The sequence below is a fragment of the Dipodomys merriami genome, unplaced genomic scaffold (genome assembly GCF_024711535.1).
Source record: "Dipodomys merriami isolate MVZ:Mamm:240054 unplaced genomic scaffold, mDipMer1.0.p SCAF_10, whole genome shotgun sequence".
Classification (NCBI taxonomy): domain Eukaryota; kingdom Metazoa; phylum Chordata; class Mammalia; order Rodentia; family Heteromyidae; genus Dipodomys; species Dipodomys merriami.
The window spans coordinates 8,114,233-8,135,423 of NW_027202271.1; the positions used below are offsets into that span (position 1 = coordinate 8,114,233).

Below are 21,191 nucleotides of genomic sequence, written 5' to 3' on the forward strand. Positions count from 1 at the left end.
GATTTAATTAATAGTAAAATAAAAACTACCTAGCTCCTATTTGGAGACCAGATGGTAGCTTCTATTAGGAAGGAAATATATTTAAATTTTAGAGACACAGTATATAGAATTTTCAAAACACCAGCATTAATTAAAAGTAGTACACAATGGGCAACTTTAATTCAATAGACATTGTTTTATCCTTCAGTTTATAGTTCAATGTGAGAAACAAAGACACAAGCAATTGAAAGCCTGTTCCCTGGAGAAGAATGATGAAAGAGGTGACATTGAGTTCATAAACTGATTTGTTATATGGTAACTCCTTTGTATAACTACTTAAAGATAATATAAATAGATGAATAAAAGCTCAATTTCCTATATCCTATTACTGAGAAGTCCTAAATGGATTAAGAAACTCAGGCAGAGAGAAAAACTTCTTGCTAGATATCAACAGTTCTCAGTAAATGAAAAAGAATATTCAGCTAAGTAATAGAAGTTTAATGCATGAATGGATATGATTAATGGCTAAGTATTTAACTAGTGGTATACTTACTACAAGTAAAATACAAGTTACTGGAAAATTCTAGTACCTTAGAAATAAAAATTTGGTATTAAATGTAACTCAATTAAAGAAACATACAAATATAACACCAATTGCTAAAATGAGAGTTATAAAAAGCATAATTTCAAGAAATGAAAGGCAAATAAGACACTGAAATAGGCAACCCCCCCCCAATATCTGTTAGGAATAGTCTCCAATATTGGACTTAAGAGGGTGCACAAGACTTAAAAAGGTGCAAGGGTGCAAAAAAAAATTCCACACCAAATTAAGAATAAAAGAGCTTAGACAAGTCATTCATTCAAGCAGTATTTACTATAAACCTATTTTATGAAAGGATATGGGAAGCAAAGATGAATATAAACATAGTCTTTAAAACTATATGGAATAGTGTGAAGTGCAGATTATCAAAAGCAGTGCTGGTACGTTAAGACAGAGATAAATCCAGGCAGCTATAGAAATACATACGATAGTGATATGCAAGGTGGCTCCATAGTAGAGTGCATACCATTGAATGGAAGAAGCCCTGGGCTCCATCCCAGTACTACACACACCAAAAGATGCATGAAGAAATCATGGAGTAGGTTCCTAAGAAGACCCTTTTTGGCACAGGGAAGGCTTTCTGAAGGAACTGACCACTAAACTGAGACAGAAAATTAACAAGAATTAAAACTAAATTTGGAGGGGAGGAATCACACTAAAGTCAGGTGTGGAGAGAAACAGAGACTGTAAAGAAAGCACCCAGAGATAAGAATAAGTGCAAAGGTCAGAAATCATACAGCACAAAGTGCGTGGAGAATATGGCTAGGGCTTAACTTTTCAGAAGCGAATGATAAGCTAGAGCTAAAGAAATAAATGGAAGCAGGCCTCTGGTGGGCTCATGCCTATAACCCTAGCTACTCAGGAGGCTGAGATCTGAGGATCCCAGTGCAAAGCCAGCCTGAGAAGAAAAGTCCATGAGACTCCAATAAACCACCAGAAAACTGGAAGTGAGGCTGTGGCTCAAGTGGTAGAGTGCTTGCCTTGAGCTGAAGGGCTCAGGGACCGTGCCCTGGCCCAGAGTTCAACCCCGCTACCACCAAGACACACACACAGAGACAGACAGACCCACAGACAGACAGACAGACAGACAGACGCACACGCGCACGCGCGCGCACACACACACACACACACACACACACACACACACACACACACACACACACACACACACACACACACACACACACACACACACACACACACACACACACAGAGGAAATAAATGGATTTGTAAACTGCTGTCCCCTTGGTAGCACTAAAAGTTTCCCAACTAACAAAAGGAAGTTTATAGTAGTGAGGGAATAGATTATGGAAAACAATAGAGAAGCCCTGTCTAAAATAGAGAAAATTGTTGTGAATGTGATTCAATATGCTGGATTTTCTGATTTTGTATAAAGATGACAGCAATTCAAATTTTCAACAGAAATTTCAAGAGATTTTAGTGGTACCAAAGTTTGGGGGCTTATGGCCCTCTGCCTCCAGAACTAGCCCCATGGCCCATTTTTTTCTTTAATGCAGGCAATTAAATTTCTCTGAAGCCTGCTGCAAGCCAACACTGAAAAAGACCAAAGAAAAAGCTATGAGGGGGGAGGGGGAAGGGGGGAAAAATAAAAATAAAAAATAAATTAAAAAAAAGAATCTCAAGGAAAAAAAAAAAAAAAGAAAAAGCTATGAGCCAATCTGGTACCAGACCCTTAAAGAATGTTCAAGAAAGGAAAGATGTAAGCACCTCTAGGCAGTCTAATCAAGAAATGACAAGTAATCTCTATCTGGAGGTACAAGAGTATCTTACTCACTTCCGGGAAGAACCTATTTAGTGGGTCTCAGCACGTAATCAGTGAGGAAGTTGAAACTGGAAGTTTTTGTAAGGTAGTGTCATGGCAGTATATAGGACACACTAGAGAACAGGAAACCTGAACAAGTTAACCCAGTACTGCTTTGTTCTAGTACTAGCCTCTTCTCTACCAGATTTTAGTTTTACTCACAGTCAGCTGCAAGCACTGCCTATCATTCCCCCACCTCCACCAGTAACGGGGTTTCAACTCAGCCTTGAGCTTTTGCTTCTCTTCTTACACTCTACCACTTGAGCCACACCAACCTGACATTTTGGTGGTTAACTGGAGATGAGAGTCTAGCAATTTTTTTTTCCCCAGGGCTGAGGACCGAACCCAGGGCCTTGCGCGCGCCGGGCAGGCGCCCTTCGGCTGGGCTAAATCCCCAGCCAGAGTCTAGTAATTTTTTTTCTGCCCAACCTGGCTTTGAAACAAATCTGGGAATCAGCCTCCTGACTAGCTAGGGTTACCGGCATGAGCCAGCAGGCCCAGCTGCCTAGCATTCTTTCTATGCTACTTAGTGTCCTTTGGCGATGTAACTCAGAAATTTGGCCAACATACCAGTGACTACCATTAGCAACTATGAACTTTCATTTAGCTAGGGGCAAAAAATTAAATAGAATTCATGATCACACTGGATAAGAAAAAAAATACCTTAACTTCAACTTCAAGCTAGAGCCTCTAATGCGAATTCTTCACCCTACTTCAAGGATGTCTACTGTTATTATCTTATCAAGGAAAATAAATAGTCAAATGCTGCCACTTACTGTGCCAAGGAATGACAACAACAAAAATGGATATTTTGGATAAAATAGAATTAGGAGACAGAGTTTGAGATTCATACAGAATGAATAAGTATAATAATGAGGTAAACTTCAAGAGTGAACATTCAGAATAGGTATAGAAATTAAGTAATAATAAAGAAAATAATGCATAAAATTGCAAAATCTGGAAATTTACATATCGCCTTTTTTTTTTTTTTTGGCTATAGGGCTTGAACTCAGGGCCTGGGTACTGTCCCTGATCTGTTTTGCTCAAGGCTGGTCTCTACCACTTTGAGCCACAGCTCTACTTCTGGTTTTTTGGTGGTTAATAGGAGATAAGAATCTCAAAGACTTTCCTGCCACGGCTGGCTAGTGTTGAGCCATGATCCTCAGATCTGAGCGTCCTGAGTATCTAGGATTCCAGGTGTGAGCCACCAGTGCCCAGCTTCAAAATAATCTTTTTAAGAGCAGCTGGGCATGGTAGCTTCTACCTGTAGACTCCCCTACTCCGGGAACTGAAGCAGAAAGAGCTCAGGAGTTCAAGGTCAGCAAAGTCTAACACTGTTCATAATAAAGAGAAAATTCTGCTATTGTGCAAATATATAAGTAATCAGTGTTAGAGGTTATAAATTCATTTACAAAGGATAATTTTCTTATAATGCCACTCATCTTTAGAAAGGTAAGACCAATAGGCTATCAAGTATGTCAAGCAATGTGCTTGTACTTTAGATAAGGTCCTACTATTTTTTTTTTTTTTTTTTTTTGGTTGTGGGGCTTGAACTCCGGACTTGGGCGCTGTCCCTGCGCTCTTCAGCTCAAGGCGTGCACTCTACTGCTTGAGCCACAGTGCCACTTCTGGTTTTCTAGTGGTTTATTGGAGATAAGAGTCTCATGGACTTTCCTGCCCAGGCTGGCTTTGAACCATGATCCGCAGATCTCAGCCTCTTTAGTAGCTAGGATTACATGCATGAGCCATCGGCTCAAAGGTCCTACTATTTAAGTATAGTATATTAGCTCTCAAATAATATTTACTGAGGGGAAAAAAGCAGAAAACAATTAAATTAGTTAATTAGTAGTTAGGGAAAAGACTTGAATCCTTATAATGTGAGATTTTGGATCTTTATAAAAAAATTTTTTTTTTTTTGGCCGGTTCTGGTGCTAGAACTCAGGGCTTGGGCACTGTCCCTAAGCTTTTTTTTGCTCAAGGCTAGCATTCTACCACCTGAGCCACAGAGCCACTTCCAGCCTTTTCTGTTTATGTGGTACTAAGGAATCAAACCCTGGCCTTCATGCATGCTAAGCAAGCAAGCCACATTCCCAGTCCGTAAAAAAGAAATCTTTACATAAGGAATATTTCTATTTCTAGTTTCCCAGTGATTAATTCAAAGCCTTATATTACTTCTTGGCTTTATCCACTTCAGGCTAACACTCTACCACTTGAGCCACACCTCCAATTCTGGCTTTTGCTGGTTAATTGAGGATGAGAGTCTCGTGGACTTGGTTGGCTTTGAATTTTGAGTCTCAGATCTCAGCTTCCTCAGAGGCTGGGATTACAGGCATGAGCCACCAGCACCCATCTTATAGAGCCAAGACTTTTATTATTTATTTATTTTGGGGGGGTCCAGTCGTGGGGCCTGAACTCTGGGCCTGGGCGCTGTCCCTCAGCTCTTCAGCTCAAGGCTAGCACTTCACCACTTTAGCCACAGTGCCACTTCCAGTTTTTTTCTTTTTTCTTATGTGGTGCTGAGGAATCGAACCCAGGGCCTCATGCATGCAAGGCAAGCACTCTACCACTGAGCCACCTTCCCAGCCCTTTTATTTATTTTTTTGTTGGTCATGGGGCTTGAACTCTGGGCCTGGGTACTGATGTCCGTGAGCTCTTTGGCTCAAGGGTAGTGCTCTACCACTTGAGCCACTGTGCCACTTCTGGTTTTCTGGTGTTGAATTGGAGATAAGAGTCTCACAGACTTTGCTGCCTGGGTGCTGGCTTTGAACTGCGATCCTCAGATCTCAACCTCCTAGTAGCTAGGATTATAGGTTTGCCACCGGCACATGGCTAGAACCATGATTTTTAAAGCAAGAACTATTGTTACCCTGCTGGCATAAGATATAATGTATAATCCTACCTACTCTAACCCAAGTAGAAGGCTTAATTCTAAAAAAAAAAGTATGCCCAAAGTAATTTCACCTGTTACATTTTACTTTCGTATTTTAGCCACAAAAAATTTAACATATTTGGTCCAAATGTTTACATTATATTTCTACCTAATACTGCTAAGTCCTGTTAAGTGTTAATCATTAAAGTTAATTAATTGCATTGAATAGTTTGTTCCTTTAGTTAATATAAAGTACATCTTGGATAAGATGACATTAAATGAAAAATAGTAACAGCTAACTAGACGGTCCAGAGAATGACCTAAATTTCTGGGCAGATCCTTGAGCCAGCAGAGTTGTTCTGCCAAGTAGTAGGAAAGACTCTCTTTGTTATCTCTGCAAGAAGGTTACAGGGCAAGAGAGATGGGACAGGATTCAATCAAGTTTAACCATATACATCTGGTGTAATAATATGTTTTATCTGGAGCATATCTTCAGTTGCAATCCAAGTGTACATAAGATAAATATTTTTCAAATGATTTTTTTTTTTTTTTTTGTCAGTCATGGGCTTGAACTCTGGGCCTGGGCGCTGTCCCTCAGCTCTTCAGCTCAAGGCGAGCGCTCTACCACTTGAGCTACAACACCATTTAAGATAAATATTTTTCACTAGTATTTATTCCAATTCAACACTTTTCAACACAGGTAATTAAAATTTGCCCTTATCAGAATTTCACATAAACTGATTCTAGTATACCACCAAAGAAAAATCAACTCTCAGTGAGAATAGTGAAAGGTTTGACCCTGATCAAGACACACTGTATTCATAAACTGCTTTGTTGAATAGCAACTCCTTTGTGCAAATACTTACAGAAAATAAAAAATAAGTAAATAAGAAAACTGTTGATAAGGTGAAATGAAATATCATTACATGTGTGTGTGCATGTGTGTGTGTGTGTGTGTGTGTGCGCGCGCGCACGCATATGCATAAATAAGAAAACTGTTGATAAGGTGAAATGAAATATCATTACATGTGTGTGTGCATGTGTGTGTGTGTGTGTGTGTGTGCGCGCGCGTGCGCGCACGCATATGCATGTGTGTGCTGGTCCTGGTACTTGAACTCAGGGTTTGAACACTGTCCCTGATCATTTTTGCTCAAAGCTAGTACTCTACCACTTCAGGCACAACTCCACTTCCAGCTTTTGTAGTTAATTGGAATGAGTTTCACAGACTTCTGCCTGGGATAGCTTTGAATCATAATCCTCAAGATCTCAGCTAGGATTACAGATATAAGAGATATAAGTCATCAGTGCTCAGCTTTTCCATGACAGGCCCAGAGTTCAGGCCCCACAACTGGACCAAAAAAAAAAAAAAAAGAATAATTGAGGGGCTGGGAAGTTGGCTCAGTGGTAGAGCACTTGCCTTGCATGCCTGAGGCCCTCGGTTCAATTCCTCAGTACCACATAAGCAAAAAGAAAAAAGCCGGAAATGGCGCTGTGACTCAAGTGGTGGAATGCTAGCCTTGAGCTGAAGAGCTGAGGGGGACAGCGCTCAGGCCCAGAGTTCAGGCTCCACGACCAGACCCACCAAAAAAAAAAAAAAAAGGATAATGGAAAACGAGGGCTGGGAAGGTGGCTCAGTGGAGAGCACTTGCCTTGCATGTATGAGGCCCTGGGTTCCCTCAGCACCACACAAGCAGGAAAAGCTGGAAGTGGCGCTGTGGCTCAACTGGTAGAGTACTAGCCTTGAGCTGAAGAGCTGAGGGACAGCGCCCAAGCCCAGAGTTCAGGCCCCACAATTGACAAAAAAAAAAAAAAAAAGAACAAAGAAAAGGATAAAGATCACTTCTAGTCCTTTCGTTTTTTAATGCCAGCACTGTGTCTTGAACTTGGCCTCATATTCTCACTGTGCACCTTCTTGCTCACAGTTGGTACTTTACAACTTGAGCCATACCCCTAGTCTAGCATTTTGCCAATTAACTGAAGATAGGACTCTCTTGGACTTTCCTGCCTGGGCTTTCAAACTGTAATCCTCTCGATCTCAGCTTCCTGAGTCACTAAGATTGTAGGTGTGGGCCCAAAGTTTCTTTATTGCAAAAATAAGCTATCATGCATATACTTGGAGAGGGAGAGGGAGAGCAAGCACACTAGTCTTGAACACAAAGAGGCTATCGCACCCAGGCCCTGAGTTCAAGCCTCAGGACCACCCCTCCCCACCCACAAAAAAAAGACCCAGACTGACCTTTCCTTTGCTGGCTTTCTGTCTCATTGTGGGGTGTCTTGTGTACATTCATTCCCCTGCCATGGTGATACCATCCACCATGAGGCCCTAACCAGAAACTGAACAAGTCATAAACATTCATCCTCCAAAAGTATGAGACACATAAAACTCTCTTTTAAATAAAGATTCGATAAAGCAAAAAGAAAACACACTAATATTATTTATCCATCTATGCTTCAGTAAGCCCACAGATAAAATTAAGGTAATGAGAGTTCTATTTCTGAGTTCTCATGAGGAATAATATTCATAAGGTGCTTAGAAAATACTTAGGCATGGAAAGTATTATTTCTTAAAATAGTCATTAATGATAAAAATTGAAACGTAGATCCAGGCAAATTTCCATGTTATAACTATTCTGTATCTTTTTTTTTTTTTTTTGGGGGGGGGGAGTGGGAGGTCAGTCGTGGGGCTTGAACTCTGGGCCTAGGCGCTGTCCCTTAGCTAGTCAGCTCAAGATGAGCACTCTACCACTTGAGCCACAGTGCCATTTCTGATTTTCTGGTGGTTTATTGGAGATAAGAGGCTCACTGACTTTCCTGCCTGGGCTGGCTTTGAACTGTGATCCTCGGATTTCAGCCTCTTGAATAACTAAGATTACAGGTGTGAGACACTGGCACCCGGCTATTCTGTATCTTATTTATGAATGTTTTCCTACTGAAAGATATTTAGTTTTTCTCCACATGAAAGTACATGTACAAGTCTCGGAGGGCAAGTATGCAAGTTTCTCTAGACTAACACATTTGACTTAACACACACTCTTCAGTTTTGTGATCTAACAGGTGGAAATTGATAGCTCATGTGTTTTAAACTGCATTTCCCAGCAGACAAGCTGTATCTTTTACATCTCATTAGCCATTCTACTTTCGTTTCCTCTGCTTCAAAGTGCCCTTTGTTTCCATTAGTCATGTTATTAAGATAGTCTATGGGATGGTTAATCCTGACTACCAACTTGATTGTATTGAGAAATACTTTGGGGATTAGGTAAGCACACCTAGTAGTATGTCTAAAGCATTTCTAAAGGATTAATACCTCCATGGATTTATAATATGGTGCTATTCTGGGAGGTTGTGGAAACTTAAGGAGATGAAGTCTAACTAACTTGGGACATATCATGGGGCAGGGGGAATCACGTCACTTGGAAGACTAAGAGAGGGGGGATGACCTGGCCCTTGGCCCTCTCTTTTATTTTTGTCAGTCCTAAGGCTTGAACTCAGGGCCTGAGCACTGTCCCTGGGCTTTTTTTTTTTTTTTTTTTTTTCTCAAGGTTAGCACTTTTACCATTTAAGCCACAGTACCACTTTTGGCTTTTTTCTGTGTATGTGGTACTGAGGAATCCAACTCAGGGGTTCATGCATGCTAGTCAAGCACTCTGCCACTAAGCCACCTTCTCAGCCCCTTGGCCCTCCCTTAATGTACCCTTTCTCTGCTTCCAGTCCACCATAAGGTGAATAGGCTCATCTGGACCACATCCTCCCACTGCACAAAGTTCTGCCCAAGCACATGGGGTCAACTATGGGCTGAACCTTCTAGGACTATGAAATAATGATAGTCTTGTCTGCTCCTGTAAGTTGATGAGGAAGAAAGTATGGAATGTATTGTGTCTTATTTTTCCAACATGCCTAGTCTGGACAGCATTGCACTACTGCTCCCAGTCATGCCAATAATCTTTCAAGTTTGGTTTATGATGTCTAAGTTTTTTCCTAAGTAATAGAAACATTTATTCTTGGTGGTTAATTCCACTCTTTTCTGACTTGGCTAAAGAGTTTCATACCTTTAATGACCGGTTTTCCGTATTTTCCTCTTTTTAACAAATAGGTTTTTAGACGGACATGATGGTGTTCTAATGGTGGTAAACTAAGCACTAGGGAGACTAAAGCAAGAAGGATCAGTAGTTCAAGGACAGCCTTGGACTACATAACAAATCCCAGGCCAGCCCAGGCTATCTACAGAGATCTTGTCCCACAAAAAGTCCTTCAAGTTTATTGATTAATTCAACTGGAATTTATTTTTGCATATGGTTTGAAACAGAGATTTAGTTCCCCCACACAAAGAAACCCAATTTGACAATCTACTTGCTCTTTTCTTGCTAATAGGAAATGAGATCTGAGCTCTGGCATTTATCAACTTAGCCATTTCTGGACACGTTTTCTACATTGATTTTCTCTATATCCATTCTCCTCCATTAATCTGTCTTCTGAACTAATACTATACAACTTCAAAAAAAATTTTTTTTGTTGGTCATGGGGCATGAATTCAGGGTCTGGGTGCTGTCCCTGGGCTTTCTTGCTCAAGATTAGTATTCTACCACTTTGAGCCACTGTACCACTTCCAGTTTTCTGGTGATTAACTGCAGCTAAAGTCTCATGGACTTTCTAACCCAGGCTAGCCTTGAGCTGTAATCCTCAGATCACAGACAGCCCCTTGAGTAGCTAGGATTACACATGTGAACCACCAGTGCCAGCTTCAAATTATTTTTGATTAGGATATAATTTACAAAAGTATATCAATGATGTACAAATTGACCTTAAATACGTATACCTCTATGTAACATAGACTAAAATATAGAACATTTCTCAAACTTTATAAGGTTCTCTTATAACCCTTCCTAATCATTACCATGCCTCTAGTATAATTGCTATCCCAATCCAATATCACCATACATCAATGTACCTGGGCTTTTATTGTTTTGCTGGCCCTAGGGCTTGAACTCAGGGTCTGGGCACTGCCACTGAGCTTCTTCTGCTCGAGGCTAGTGCTCTATCACAGTGCCACTTCTACCTTTTATGAGTAGCTTACTGGAGATGAGAGTCTCATGGACTCTCATCCAGCCTGCCTGGGCTGGCTTTTAACAGTGATCCTCAGATCTCAGCCTCCTGAGTAGCTAGGATTATACAGGCATGAGTCACTGGAGTTCAGCAATATATATATATATATATATATATATATATATATATATACTTTTTAATTTTTTTTATTTTTTGTCAGTTGTGGGGCTTGAACTCTGGGCCTGGGCGCTGTCCCTGCACTCTTCAGCTCAAGGCGAGAGCTCTACCGCTTGAGCCACAGCACCACTTCAGGTTTTCTAGGTTTATTGGAGATAAGAGTCTCATGGACTTTCCTGCCTGGGCTGGCTTTGAACCATAATCCTCAGATCTCAGCCTCCTGAGTAGCTAGGATTACAGGCGTGAGCCACCAGTGCCCGGCTGCAATATACATTTTTTAACTTCCTATAAATAAAATAATATTAATGTATTTTTTTTGTGTCTCATTCAGTTTTTTATTCAATATTAAGTTTACAAGATTCATTCTTTATAGTATGTAGCAGTTCATTCTTTTTTATTGCTGTGTAGTAATTCATTCTGAACATAATTTAAAAATGTTTCTTGATACTCAGCACAAGCTCCTCCTCATTCTTTTCTTTCTTCCAGAACTATCTTAGTTATTCTTGTGCCTTTACTTTGTACAGGATCATTTTACACACACATAAAAACACACACACATATGCAAACATGTACACAAATCCCATTAAGATTATTTTCTGAAACTGGGCTGGTTAGGTGGCTCGGTGGTAAAGTGCTTGCCTTGCATGCATGAGGCCCTGGGTTCGATTCCTCAGCACCACATAAGCAGAAAAAGCTGGAAATTGTGCTGTGACTCAAGTGGTAGAGTGCTAGCCTTGAGCTGATAGCTGAGGGCCAGTGCCCAGAGCTCAGGCCCCACAACCAAAAACAAACAAACAAACAAAAAAGATTATTGTCTGAAACTTTGGTATGTTAGTAAATTTTAAACTTCCTACCAATAAATACAGAATATTTTGTTTTATTCCTAATTACATGTTCTTCAATAAAAATTTAAGTACATTATACGTTCATATAGAAGAGATTATTTTTAATTTCCTAAATGACTTTTACCAATTTGAATGTGATTTGCACCCAGGAATACCGAATTCTCCTATTTAATACTTTGTTCATTTATTTTAAATTTCCTTAAATAGTTGTAGTGTCAAAGTTTGTAGAGTTTATAAGCTTTATAGACCATGATAATGACAATTCACCTTGTGAAGGTTAAAAAGTATTTTTTTTTTCTTATTTTTTTTTTTTTACGGTCATGGAGCCTGAACTCTGGGCCTGGGCGCTGTCCCTCAGCTCTTCAGCTCAAGGCTAGCGCTCTACCACTTGAGCCACAGCGCCACTTCCGGCTTTTTTCTTTTTGCTTATGTGGTGCTGAGGAATCGAACCCAGGGCCTCATGCATGCAAGGCAAGCGCTCTACCACTGAGCCACCTTCCCAGCCCTTAAAAAGTATTTTTGTCTTTAGCTATCCCACAATACTGTGAAATTTATGTAATCACTTAATCTCAATAAATAAAAATACATTTCCTTTTCTTTCTTATTTCTTTCCTTTTCCCTTCCCCTTTCCTTTTTTCTCCCTTCCTTTTCCTTTCCCTTCCATTCTTCCCTTTTCCTTTCCTTTCCCTTTCATTTCCTTTGTTGTTTTTGTTGTTGTAGGTCATGGGGCTTGACCTTTGGGCCTGGGCACTGTCCCTAAGGTCTTTTGCTCAAGGCGAGTGCCCTATTACTTTGAGCCCCAGTACTACTTCTGGTTTTCTGGTGGTTAATTGGATATAAGAGTCTTACGGACTTTCTTAGTTAGGCTGGGCTCAAATATTTTTTTTCATATATATATATATTTTTTTTTAATTGTAAAGATACTGTACAGAGGGGTTACAGTTACATGCCCAAGGTAATGAGTCCATTTCCTATCCAAGCATTGTTACACCCTCCTTTATTTTTCCCCTTGGGCTCAAATCTTGATCCTCAGATCTCAGCCTCCTAAGCAGCTAGGATTAAAATTTTGAGCCACCAGCACCCTACCTTCTTTTTTTGGATTCTGGGGCTTAAACTCAGGGTCTTTCACTTGCCACCTAGGTGTTCTACTGCTAGAGCCTCCAGGGATCTTTTAAATTTTCTAGGGAGTTGTTTATCTCATTTCTCTGCTTTTCCGATAATTTTACCAATTATTGATAAGATATTTTCCTTATTTATTCTTGACTTTAATGAGACTATGTGGAAGATTTTGCTATTTAACATATGCAGGCTATATGCGTTTGAAAGGCAGCCTTTGCAAGAAGAAGAAAGTAAAAACAAAGCAAAAGGAAAAGGCAGCTTTTTAAAAACAGTAAGAGAGAACCAGAGGGGTAGCTCACATGATAGAGCAGCAGTAATGAGTGAGAAAGCTGAGCAAGAATGTGAGGCCCTAAATTCAAGCTCCAGTACTAGCCAAAGAATTAAATAATAAATCAGAAAATAAAATCTTAAATATTGTTTTCATAACATTCTTTTGCTAAATTAAGATTTTTAACTAAATTAACTTACAGACACAATTTTCAAGCATTAAATCCTCTCACCATTTCAATGCTTTCCTATTAGGTTGATGGTCTGAACATAGTCAAAAGTACTGAAAATCCTGATCTTCCCCCTTGAACATGCTGATGAGTAAATGCTGACACCAGTGTCTTTGGCTACACCCACCTGAGCCATGCTGACTACCACTTTGAAATGGTGCTGTGATTTGAGGTGGTCCAGAGCTCTCCATGGACCACTTGGTATAGTGCTAAGGATTAAATTCAACACCTGTCAGGGATCACTGCCAGTTGAGCTGCATCTAGAGAAACTATTCACAAAAAAAGTGGGCATGTAGATCTGAGAATGATGGTTTAAAAGCCTGGACAGGAAAGTCTATGAGACTCTTATGTCCAATTTACTGGCAAAAAGCAAGAAGTGAAGCTATGGCTCAAGTATAGGGTGCCAGCATGAACAAGAAAGCTAAGGGAACCATGGCCAGGCCCTAAGTTCAAGCCCCAGAAATGGTATAAAAAACAAACAACAAAACAAAAAAACACCTCAAAAGCCAAGGAATGAAACACAATCCAGGCAACCATCAACTGATATAGTGGGTACATAAACAAAATATGAGTGCTGGTGGCTCACGCCTGTAATCCTAGCCACTCAGGAGGCTGAGATCTGAGGATCATGGTTGGAAGCCAGCCCTGGCAAGAACAGTTTGTGAGACCCTAATCTCCTTAACTACCAAAAAACCAGAAGTGGCCCTTTTGATTCAAAGTGGTAGAGTGTTAACCTTGAGCAAAAGAGCTCAGGGACAGTGCCCAGGCCTGAGGGGGGTGGAGGGGGTAGGGGGAGGGAAGCTGAGGTCATCCTCAATTCCATGCTGCATTTTCTTTATGTGCTACTTGATGGCTTAGCACTGGAAAAGAACCCTGTATCCCAAGTAGAATTATTACCTTTCACTATTTAATCCCCAAATTTGACTTACTACCCTAACAGTCTGGGGTTCAAACACCACGACTGAAAAAGAAAAAAAATATATATGGTATTATTCACATACAGTAATGTTTGGCCACAGAAAGGAATGAAGTAGCCAGATGTAGTGGTGAGTACTTGTAATTTCAGATAGTCCACAGGCTGATACAGCAGCAGGATTGCAACTTCAAGATAATCCTGAGCAATACAGTCTCTGTTTCTAAAAGGTAGGGAGGGGAGGATGTACTGATATATGCTGTGACACAGATGGACCTTATGTTTAGTATATTGGGTGAAAGAAATCAATCATTAAAAGCTACATATTGCATGATTCCACTTTATGAGCTGCCCAGACAATATGACTATATAAAAACAGAAAAAAGATAAATGATTGCTTAAGGTTGGTTTAGGAAAATGAAAACTGTCTAAATTGACTAACGTAATCAAAACTCAACTCTCTAAGAAAACTAAAACCCATTGTCCATTTTTAAGTGGGCAAATTGTATGGGATATAAATTGTATCAATTGTCTTTTGTAAATTTTGTTCTTAGGAAAATACAGTACAGCTTCAATTTCTCCAACAGTTTTCAGTTTCTTTATATATTTTTTTTCCTAGTGCAGGCAAGTTTGAAAAGAAGTTTCCTATAAAATTGAGCAATTTAAAGTAAAATTGAGCATTTTTAAAGCCAGATGCCGGTTGCTCACACATAATCCTAGCTACACAGGAGGCTGAGATTTGAGGATTACAGTTCAAAGCCAGCCTGGGCAGGAAATCCACGGGACTCTTATCTTCAATTAACCACCAGAAAACCTGAGCTAAAGAGATGAGGGACAAGCCCCATGAGAGGCAAAAAAAAAAAAAAAAAAAAAAAAAAGAATCTGGGAGGTGGAGCTATGTGTGGCTCAGAGTAGTACAACATTAGCATTGAGGGAAGAAGCTCAGGGACAGTGTCCTGAGTTCAAGCCCCACAATTGACAAAAAACAGGAAGAAAGGAGGGAGGGAGAGAAAACAGAAAACCAGAAGTATCACTGTGGCTCAAGTGGTACAGCCCTTGCTTTGAGCTAACGAACTAAAGGACAGTACCCAGACCCAGAGTTCAAACCCCACAAATGACCAGAAAAAAAAAAAAAAAAAAAAAAGAGCATTTTAGCCAGGCACCAGTGGCTCATGCCTGTAATCCTAATTACTCAGGAGGCTGAGATCTGAGGACTACAGTTCAAAGCTAGCCCAGGCAGGGAAGTCTGTAAGACTCTTCAAATAACCACAAAATGCCAGAAATGGAACTACGAGTCAAGTGTAGTGTGCTAACCTTGAGCAAAAAAGCTTAGGGACAGTACCTAGGCCCAAAGTTCAAGCCCTAGGACTGGCAAACAACGAAGAAAATTTTATCTTCTTCTACTAATTTACATATAAAGTGATTCTGTCACCTGTTTTTTCTTAATCAGGATTTCCAGAATCACCTAGGTTGATCATATTATTTTTATTATTTTCTAGTTCAACAAATTAGCTTTTTAATATTTCCTCTCTTCTTTCTTTGGTTTTATTGTGTCTGTTTTGTTTTCTGTCTTTTGTTTTAGCAGTACTGGATTTGAACTCAGGACCTTGAGCTTACTAAGCTGATGCTCTACTACTGGGCCACTCTTCCAACACCATTTTCCCCATGATTTTTGTTGTTATTGTTGTCTTTTGTTGGGTATGGGGCTTGAACTCCGGGCTTGGGTGCTGCAAGTGCTCTGCCACTTGAGCCACAGTGCCACTTATGGTTTTTCTGGTGGTTTATTGGAGATTAGAGTCTCATGGACTTTCCTGCCCAGGCTGGCTTTGAACCTCAATCCTCAGATCCCAGCCTCCTGAATTGCTAGGATTACAGGTGTGAGCCACCGGTGCTTGGCTTCTTAAAAATTCTTTTTTTTTTTTTTGGTCCGGTCGTGGGTCCTGAACTCTGGGCCTGGGCGCTGTCCCTCAGCTCTTCAGCTCAAGGCTAGTGCTCTACCACTTGAGCCACAGCACCACTTCCGGCTTTTTTCTTTTTGCTTATGTGGTACTGAGGAATCGAACCCAGGGCCTCATGCATGCAAGGCAAGCACTCTACCACTGAGCCACCTTCCCAGCCCTTCTTAAAAATTCTTAATGGTTTTAATTTCCACTGTTTGCTTTTTAATCATTTGCTTCTCATATTTTGTCTTCCAAAATAGGTATGTATTGTTGCTACTCAATCTATCATCTAGCAAGAGTGGAAATCTGTTTATCTGTCAAGCAATTTTGAATATTCATAGCATCGTTCACAAAGCCATACAAAACTATCAGTACAGGCAGGCAGACAATGGTCAGCCAACAAAAAGCCAACAGACACATATGTGTCAGTAATGTCATATACTACATGATTTTGCAGGCCTTAAATAGTTGGTGGACAAGAGGTTACCTAACCCTGCAAGATGTTTTAGACTTTTTTGTTGTTTTTTATAGTCTTCAACTCTATTTTCCTGTGCTATTCTGGAAAAATTCACGTTAATAACTTCTTTCAGTTTTGTCTACTTTGTTCATGTAATTTTTTTTACTATAATTTTAAGTTTCACTATTTCCTCTGTGTGTGTGCGTGTGCATGTGCACACCAACCCTGGGGCTTGAACTCAGGGCTTAGGGACTGTCCATATACTTTTGTATTTAAGACTAGTATTTTACCACTTGAACCACAGCTCCATCCCTGGCTTTTTGGGGTGGTTGACTAGAGATCTCATTTGTGTCCCACCTAAGCTAGCTTTATATCGATTAGAATTTAACTGTGATTGTTTTTTTGGTTTTGTTTTTTGTCGGACATGGGGCTTAAATTCTGGGCGTGGGCACTGTCCCTGAGCTCTTCAGCTCAAGGCTAACACTCTACCACTTGAGCCACAGCACCACTTCCAGTTTTCAGGTGGTTAATTGGAGATAAGAGTCTCACAGACTTTCCTGCCTGGGCTGGCTTTGAACCTGGAGCCTCATATCTCAACCTCCTGAGTAGCTAGGATTATAGGCATGAGCCACTGACACCCAGCCTTGATAGTTTTTAAAAAGAAAAGGTTTTTTTTCCAAGGAAAAAAATACAGAAGGTATAGGATGTAGATGGAAAAGGAACCTGTTTTTAATACATGGAAATTTGGTAAGCATGGAAACTTTTTTTTCTACATCAAAAACGAATATTTCAGTGGGTATAATGTAATCTCAGGCACTGATGTTAGGGAGTGAATAATTTATTTTTAAAAACCCTATAAAATCTTATCCTTACTCTCAAAGGACATACAACTCAGATTTAAAAGTTGTATATATTAAAAAAATTGCTGAGCCACACACCAGTAGTTTGCACCTATAATCCTACTTAGGAGGCTGAACCCTGAGGATCCTAGTTAGATGCCAGCTCAAGCAGGAAAGTTTATGAGACTCTTTTCTGAAATTAATGAACAGAAAGCCAGAAATGGGGCTGTGGCTTACGTGGTACAGTGGTAGCCTTGAGTTTAAAAAAAAAACAAAAAACAAAAAACTCAGGGACAGAACCAGGCTCTGAGTTCAAGCCCTAGGATTAGCACCAAAAAATACCAAGGGCCCCCCCCCACCCCCCGCAAAAAAACCAAAAAACTTGCTGCACATGGTGGCATATATCTAATCTCAGAACTGAAAAGGCTGAGGTATGAGGAAGATGATGAGTTTGAGGCATTCAACCTAAACAAAACAAAAAAGGCAATGATACAATCTAAAGTCAATCTTTGGGCTAAACTGCATTATATAAATGTAACCACAGAAGTTAAGATTGATCTGCAAAGTATAGAATACATGTGCTACTGTTAGAGCAGTATTATATTAAGCACATTTCATGAATGAATACAATCTTATACAAAGCCATGTTTCCACTCAGAAAGCACAGGTAACAAAGTAGAGAACAAAAAGTAACAGATACAACAGTTTGGACATACCTTAGTTTTAGATTATAAGGAAGTATGAGGAGAAGGCCACTTCAAGAATATGAAGGCAGGGCTGGGAAGGTGGCTCAGTGGAGCACTTGCCTTGCATGCATGAGGCCCTGGGTTCAATTCCTCAGCACCACATAAGCAAAAAGAAAAAAGCCGGAAGTGGTGCTGTGGCTCAAGTGGTAGAGCGCTAGCCTTGAGCTGAAGAGCTGAGGGACAGCGTCCAGGCCCAGAGTTCAGGCCCCACGACTGGACCCCCCCCCCCAAAAAAAAAGAGTATGAAGGCACCAGCCAAGGCATAAATATAGCAATTCTCCAGGTCAAACCAACAAAAGTTTCAGATTGAGAAAATTAAAATCTCAAGAATGAAGGTGAATTATGAATACTCCACAAATAAAATTTAATACAAAACCTATTAGTGTGGCACTATGACAGGCTGTGTGCTTAAAAAAAAAAAAGGCCGGGCGCTGGTGGCTCACACCTGTAATCCTAGCTACTCAGGAGGCTGAGATCTGAGGATCTTGGTTCAAAGCCAGCCCAGGCAGGAAAGCCCAACTCTTATCTCCAATAAACCACTAGAAAACCGGAAGTGGCGCTGTAGCTCAAGTTATAGAGTGCTCGCCTTGAGCTGAAGAGTGCAGCGAGAACGGCCAAGCCCAGAGTTCAAGCCCCATGACTGACCAAAAAAAAAAAAGAAAGTACTGTTCAAGAATAATTTCTGATGTGGGTGGAGATAGGAAGGAAAACTGGGAAAGAGCAAGGGAAGGGGTGACATTGTCCAAAAAGAAATGTCATCTATGTCTGACTTATGTAACTGTAACTCCTCTGCATATCACTTTTATTTAAAAAAAAAAAAAACAATTTAAGTAATTAAAAAAGAAAAAAGAAGCCAGGCACCAGTAGCTAACACCTATAATCCTAGCTACCCAGGAGGGTGAGATCTAAGGATCAGGTTTAAAGCTAGTCTGAGCAGGAAAGTCCATGAGACTCTTTTTGTTGTTGTTGGTCGTGGGGCTTGAATTCTGGGCCTGAGCGCTGTCCCTGAGCAATTCAGCTCAAGGCTAGCACTCTACCACTTGAGCCACAGTGCCACTTCCAGTTTTCTGGAAGTTAATTGGAGATGAGTGTCACAGACTTTCCTGCCCGGGCTGGCTTTGAACAAGTGATCCTCAGATCTCAGCCTCCTGAGTAGCTAGGATTACAGGTGTGAACCACTGGTACCTGGCTTGTCCATAAGACTCTTATCTCCAATTAATTACAGAAAAAGCTGCAAGTGGTTCTGTGGCTCAAATGGTAGAGCGCTAACCTTGAGCAAAAAGAGCTCAGGGATAGCACCAAGGCCCAGAGTTCAAGCCCTAGGCCTGGCAAAAATAAAAATTAAAAACTAAAAAAAAGGGATAGTTTTTTTTTGAGTTTTAAAAATTTATTTTTCTTATCTTTAAGTAGTTGTACAAAGAAGTTCCCATTCTACTAAACAGTACAAAGTATGAGTACAAAGTGTCTGACAACATTGTCACCCATTTCTCTTAACCCAAAAAAGGGATAATTTCTGAATTGAGCATTGGTGGCTTACATCTTTAATACTAGCTACTCAGGAGGCTGAGATCTGAGGAACGTGGTTGGAATCCAGCCCGGGAAGGAAGGTCTATGAGACTCCTATCTTCAATTAACTTGCAAAAAAGCCAGAAGTGGAGCTGTGGCTCAAATGATAGAGCAATAGCCTTGAGCACAGGACAGTGCCCAGGCCCTGAGTTCAAAGCCCCAAGAGTGGCATTAAAAAAAAAAAAAAAAAAGAAGTTTAGTAAGAATGCAGAAGAGAGAAACAGAAATAAGAAACTAATTTTAACATTTCTATGCCAATGTAATTAATTGTTATATATAGAATCACAGAGCTCAAATTCAACCATTTCTGCTATGTATCACATCAATAAGCCCTTTCAGCACTAAAAAAGGATGAGGTAAGTATAATTGCAACATATTAAAAATCATTTTTCAGGTAATCTTCAATGATGAAAGATAACTATGTCATTAAGAAGCACTAGTTGGACTGGGGATGGATATAGTTAATGGTAGAACACTGCTTAGCATGCACAAAGCCCTAGGTTTGATCTCTGGGATCATTAGGAGACAAAAGGGAGAGAGGGAGGAAAGGAAGAAGGAAAAAGAAAAAAGAAAAAAAGCAAGAACTGCTAATAAATTAACAGAAAGCTATCCATACTGTTAAGAACTACTGTGCTAAAAAAAAGTTAACCAAATTTGGTATGTGCACAAATTTTACAATTCAGGTGCTTATTTTACTAAAAACAGCACTGTAAACAAATTCATTAAAAAATTCAACATGAAGCTTTCTACACTGCTTTAGAACCATTACACTATTTACCAAAAGCTACTATTTGTTTTTAAAACAATTATGAAGTAATTACCTTAACAATAGTCATACTTTTTTCATGCAATAATTAAAGTCTGTTCTATCATCCGCATATTTTTCATAATTCACATCAAACATAAAAAAAGAAGCTATCCCAAACAACTTGCTTTGTATGAAACCCTTCTAAAAGAGAAGAAATTTGAGAGAAAAAAGTCTCAAGTCTGTGAAAACCAGATTACTTACCAGTAACTTGAGTTTTCCTATTGGGTCTTTTCCCTCACAGATCCACCTCTCTTGCCCTTCTGTCCAGCATGAGAATCTTCCTGATGGGCATCCACTGGAACTGAGGGGGCATGCAGTACAGACGTATATGTAAGAAAGTGGGGGGCAGGGATTTGGGAGATGCTAGAGACATGCTTCAGTGCACTTGCTTACCTTCCTGAAATTGGAAATTTCAACGGTTCCTTGGTCCTCGAGGCATTCACAATAACTTCAAAGAATGTGGATCTGTGGAGATTACCCAATAGGAGAACTCCAGTTACTGGTAAGTGATCCAGTTTTTTCTTCTCTATCAGAATAAGAAGATTATTTAATTTTATTTGAGATTACTAGCACATGTAGAACTTCAGGAGAAAGAGATGTTAAATTCACCAGAGATCTATTATGGGTACATATCAAAGCAAACATGGAAACATCTTGCTAACCAGTGTCAAGAGAAACTGCTGGCATCAGAAACACAATGAAAGAGTTACATGTTTTCAGCTTTTTTAAATGTCCAATATAATGACTGTAGTATTTTGTCACACAAAAATATCAGCTATCAAATTATTCTACCATTTCTTCAATATTAGTAATAGGAATAAATAGTTGAATTAAATCTACCATTTCTTAAAATTGTACTAGTGTGGCTTATATGAAAATAGGTACAGTTGCCATAGTTGGCTAATGATCTTCCTAAATTTTAAAAGCATCAATATATTTCACATTTATCACTCAATAAAAGTCTTAATCATG

General features: G+C 39.8%; 1 protein-coding gene across 2 annotated transcripts in view; it reads right to left on the reverse strand.

Annotated features, from left to right (window-relative positions):
- The window catches only part of Yaf2 (YY1 associated factor 2), an 89,365-nt gene that overhangs the window by 41,191 nt on the left and 26,983 nt on the right, over nt 1-21,191 (reverse strand). Inside the window, exon 3 of one of the 2 annotated variants that reach the window (XM_070039137.1) lies at nt 20,613-20,684. The exons of the other annotated variant lie outside the window; for it this stretch is intronic. Within the exon in view, the coding sequence (XP_069895238.1) occupies nt 20,613-20,684 (72 nt within the window). The remainder of the gene's footprint in view (nt 1-20,612; nt 20,685-21,191) is intronic. 2 annotated transcript variants of the gene reach the window in all.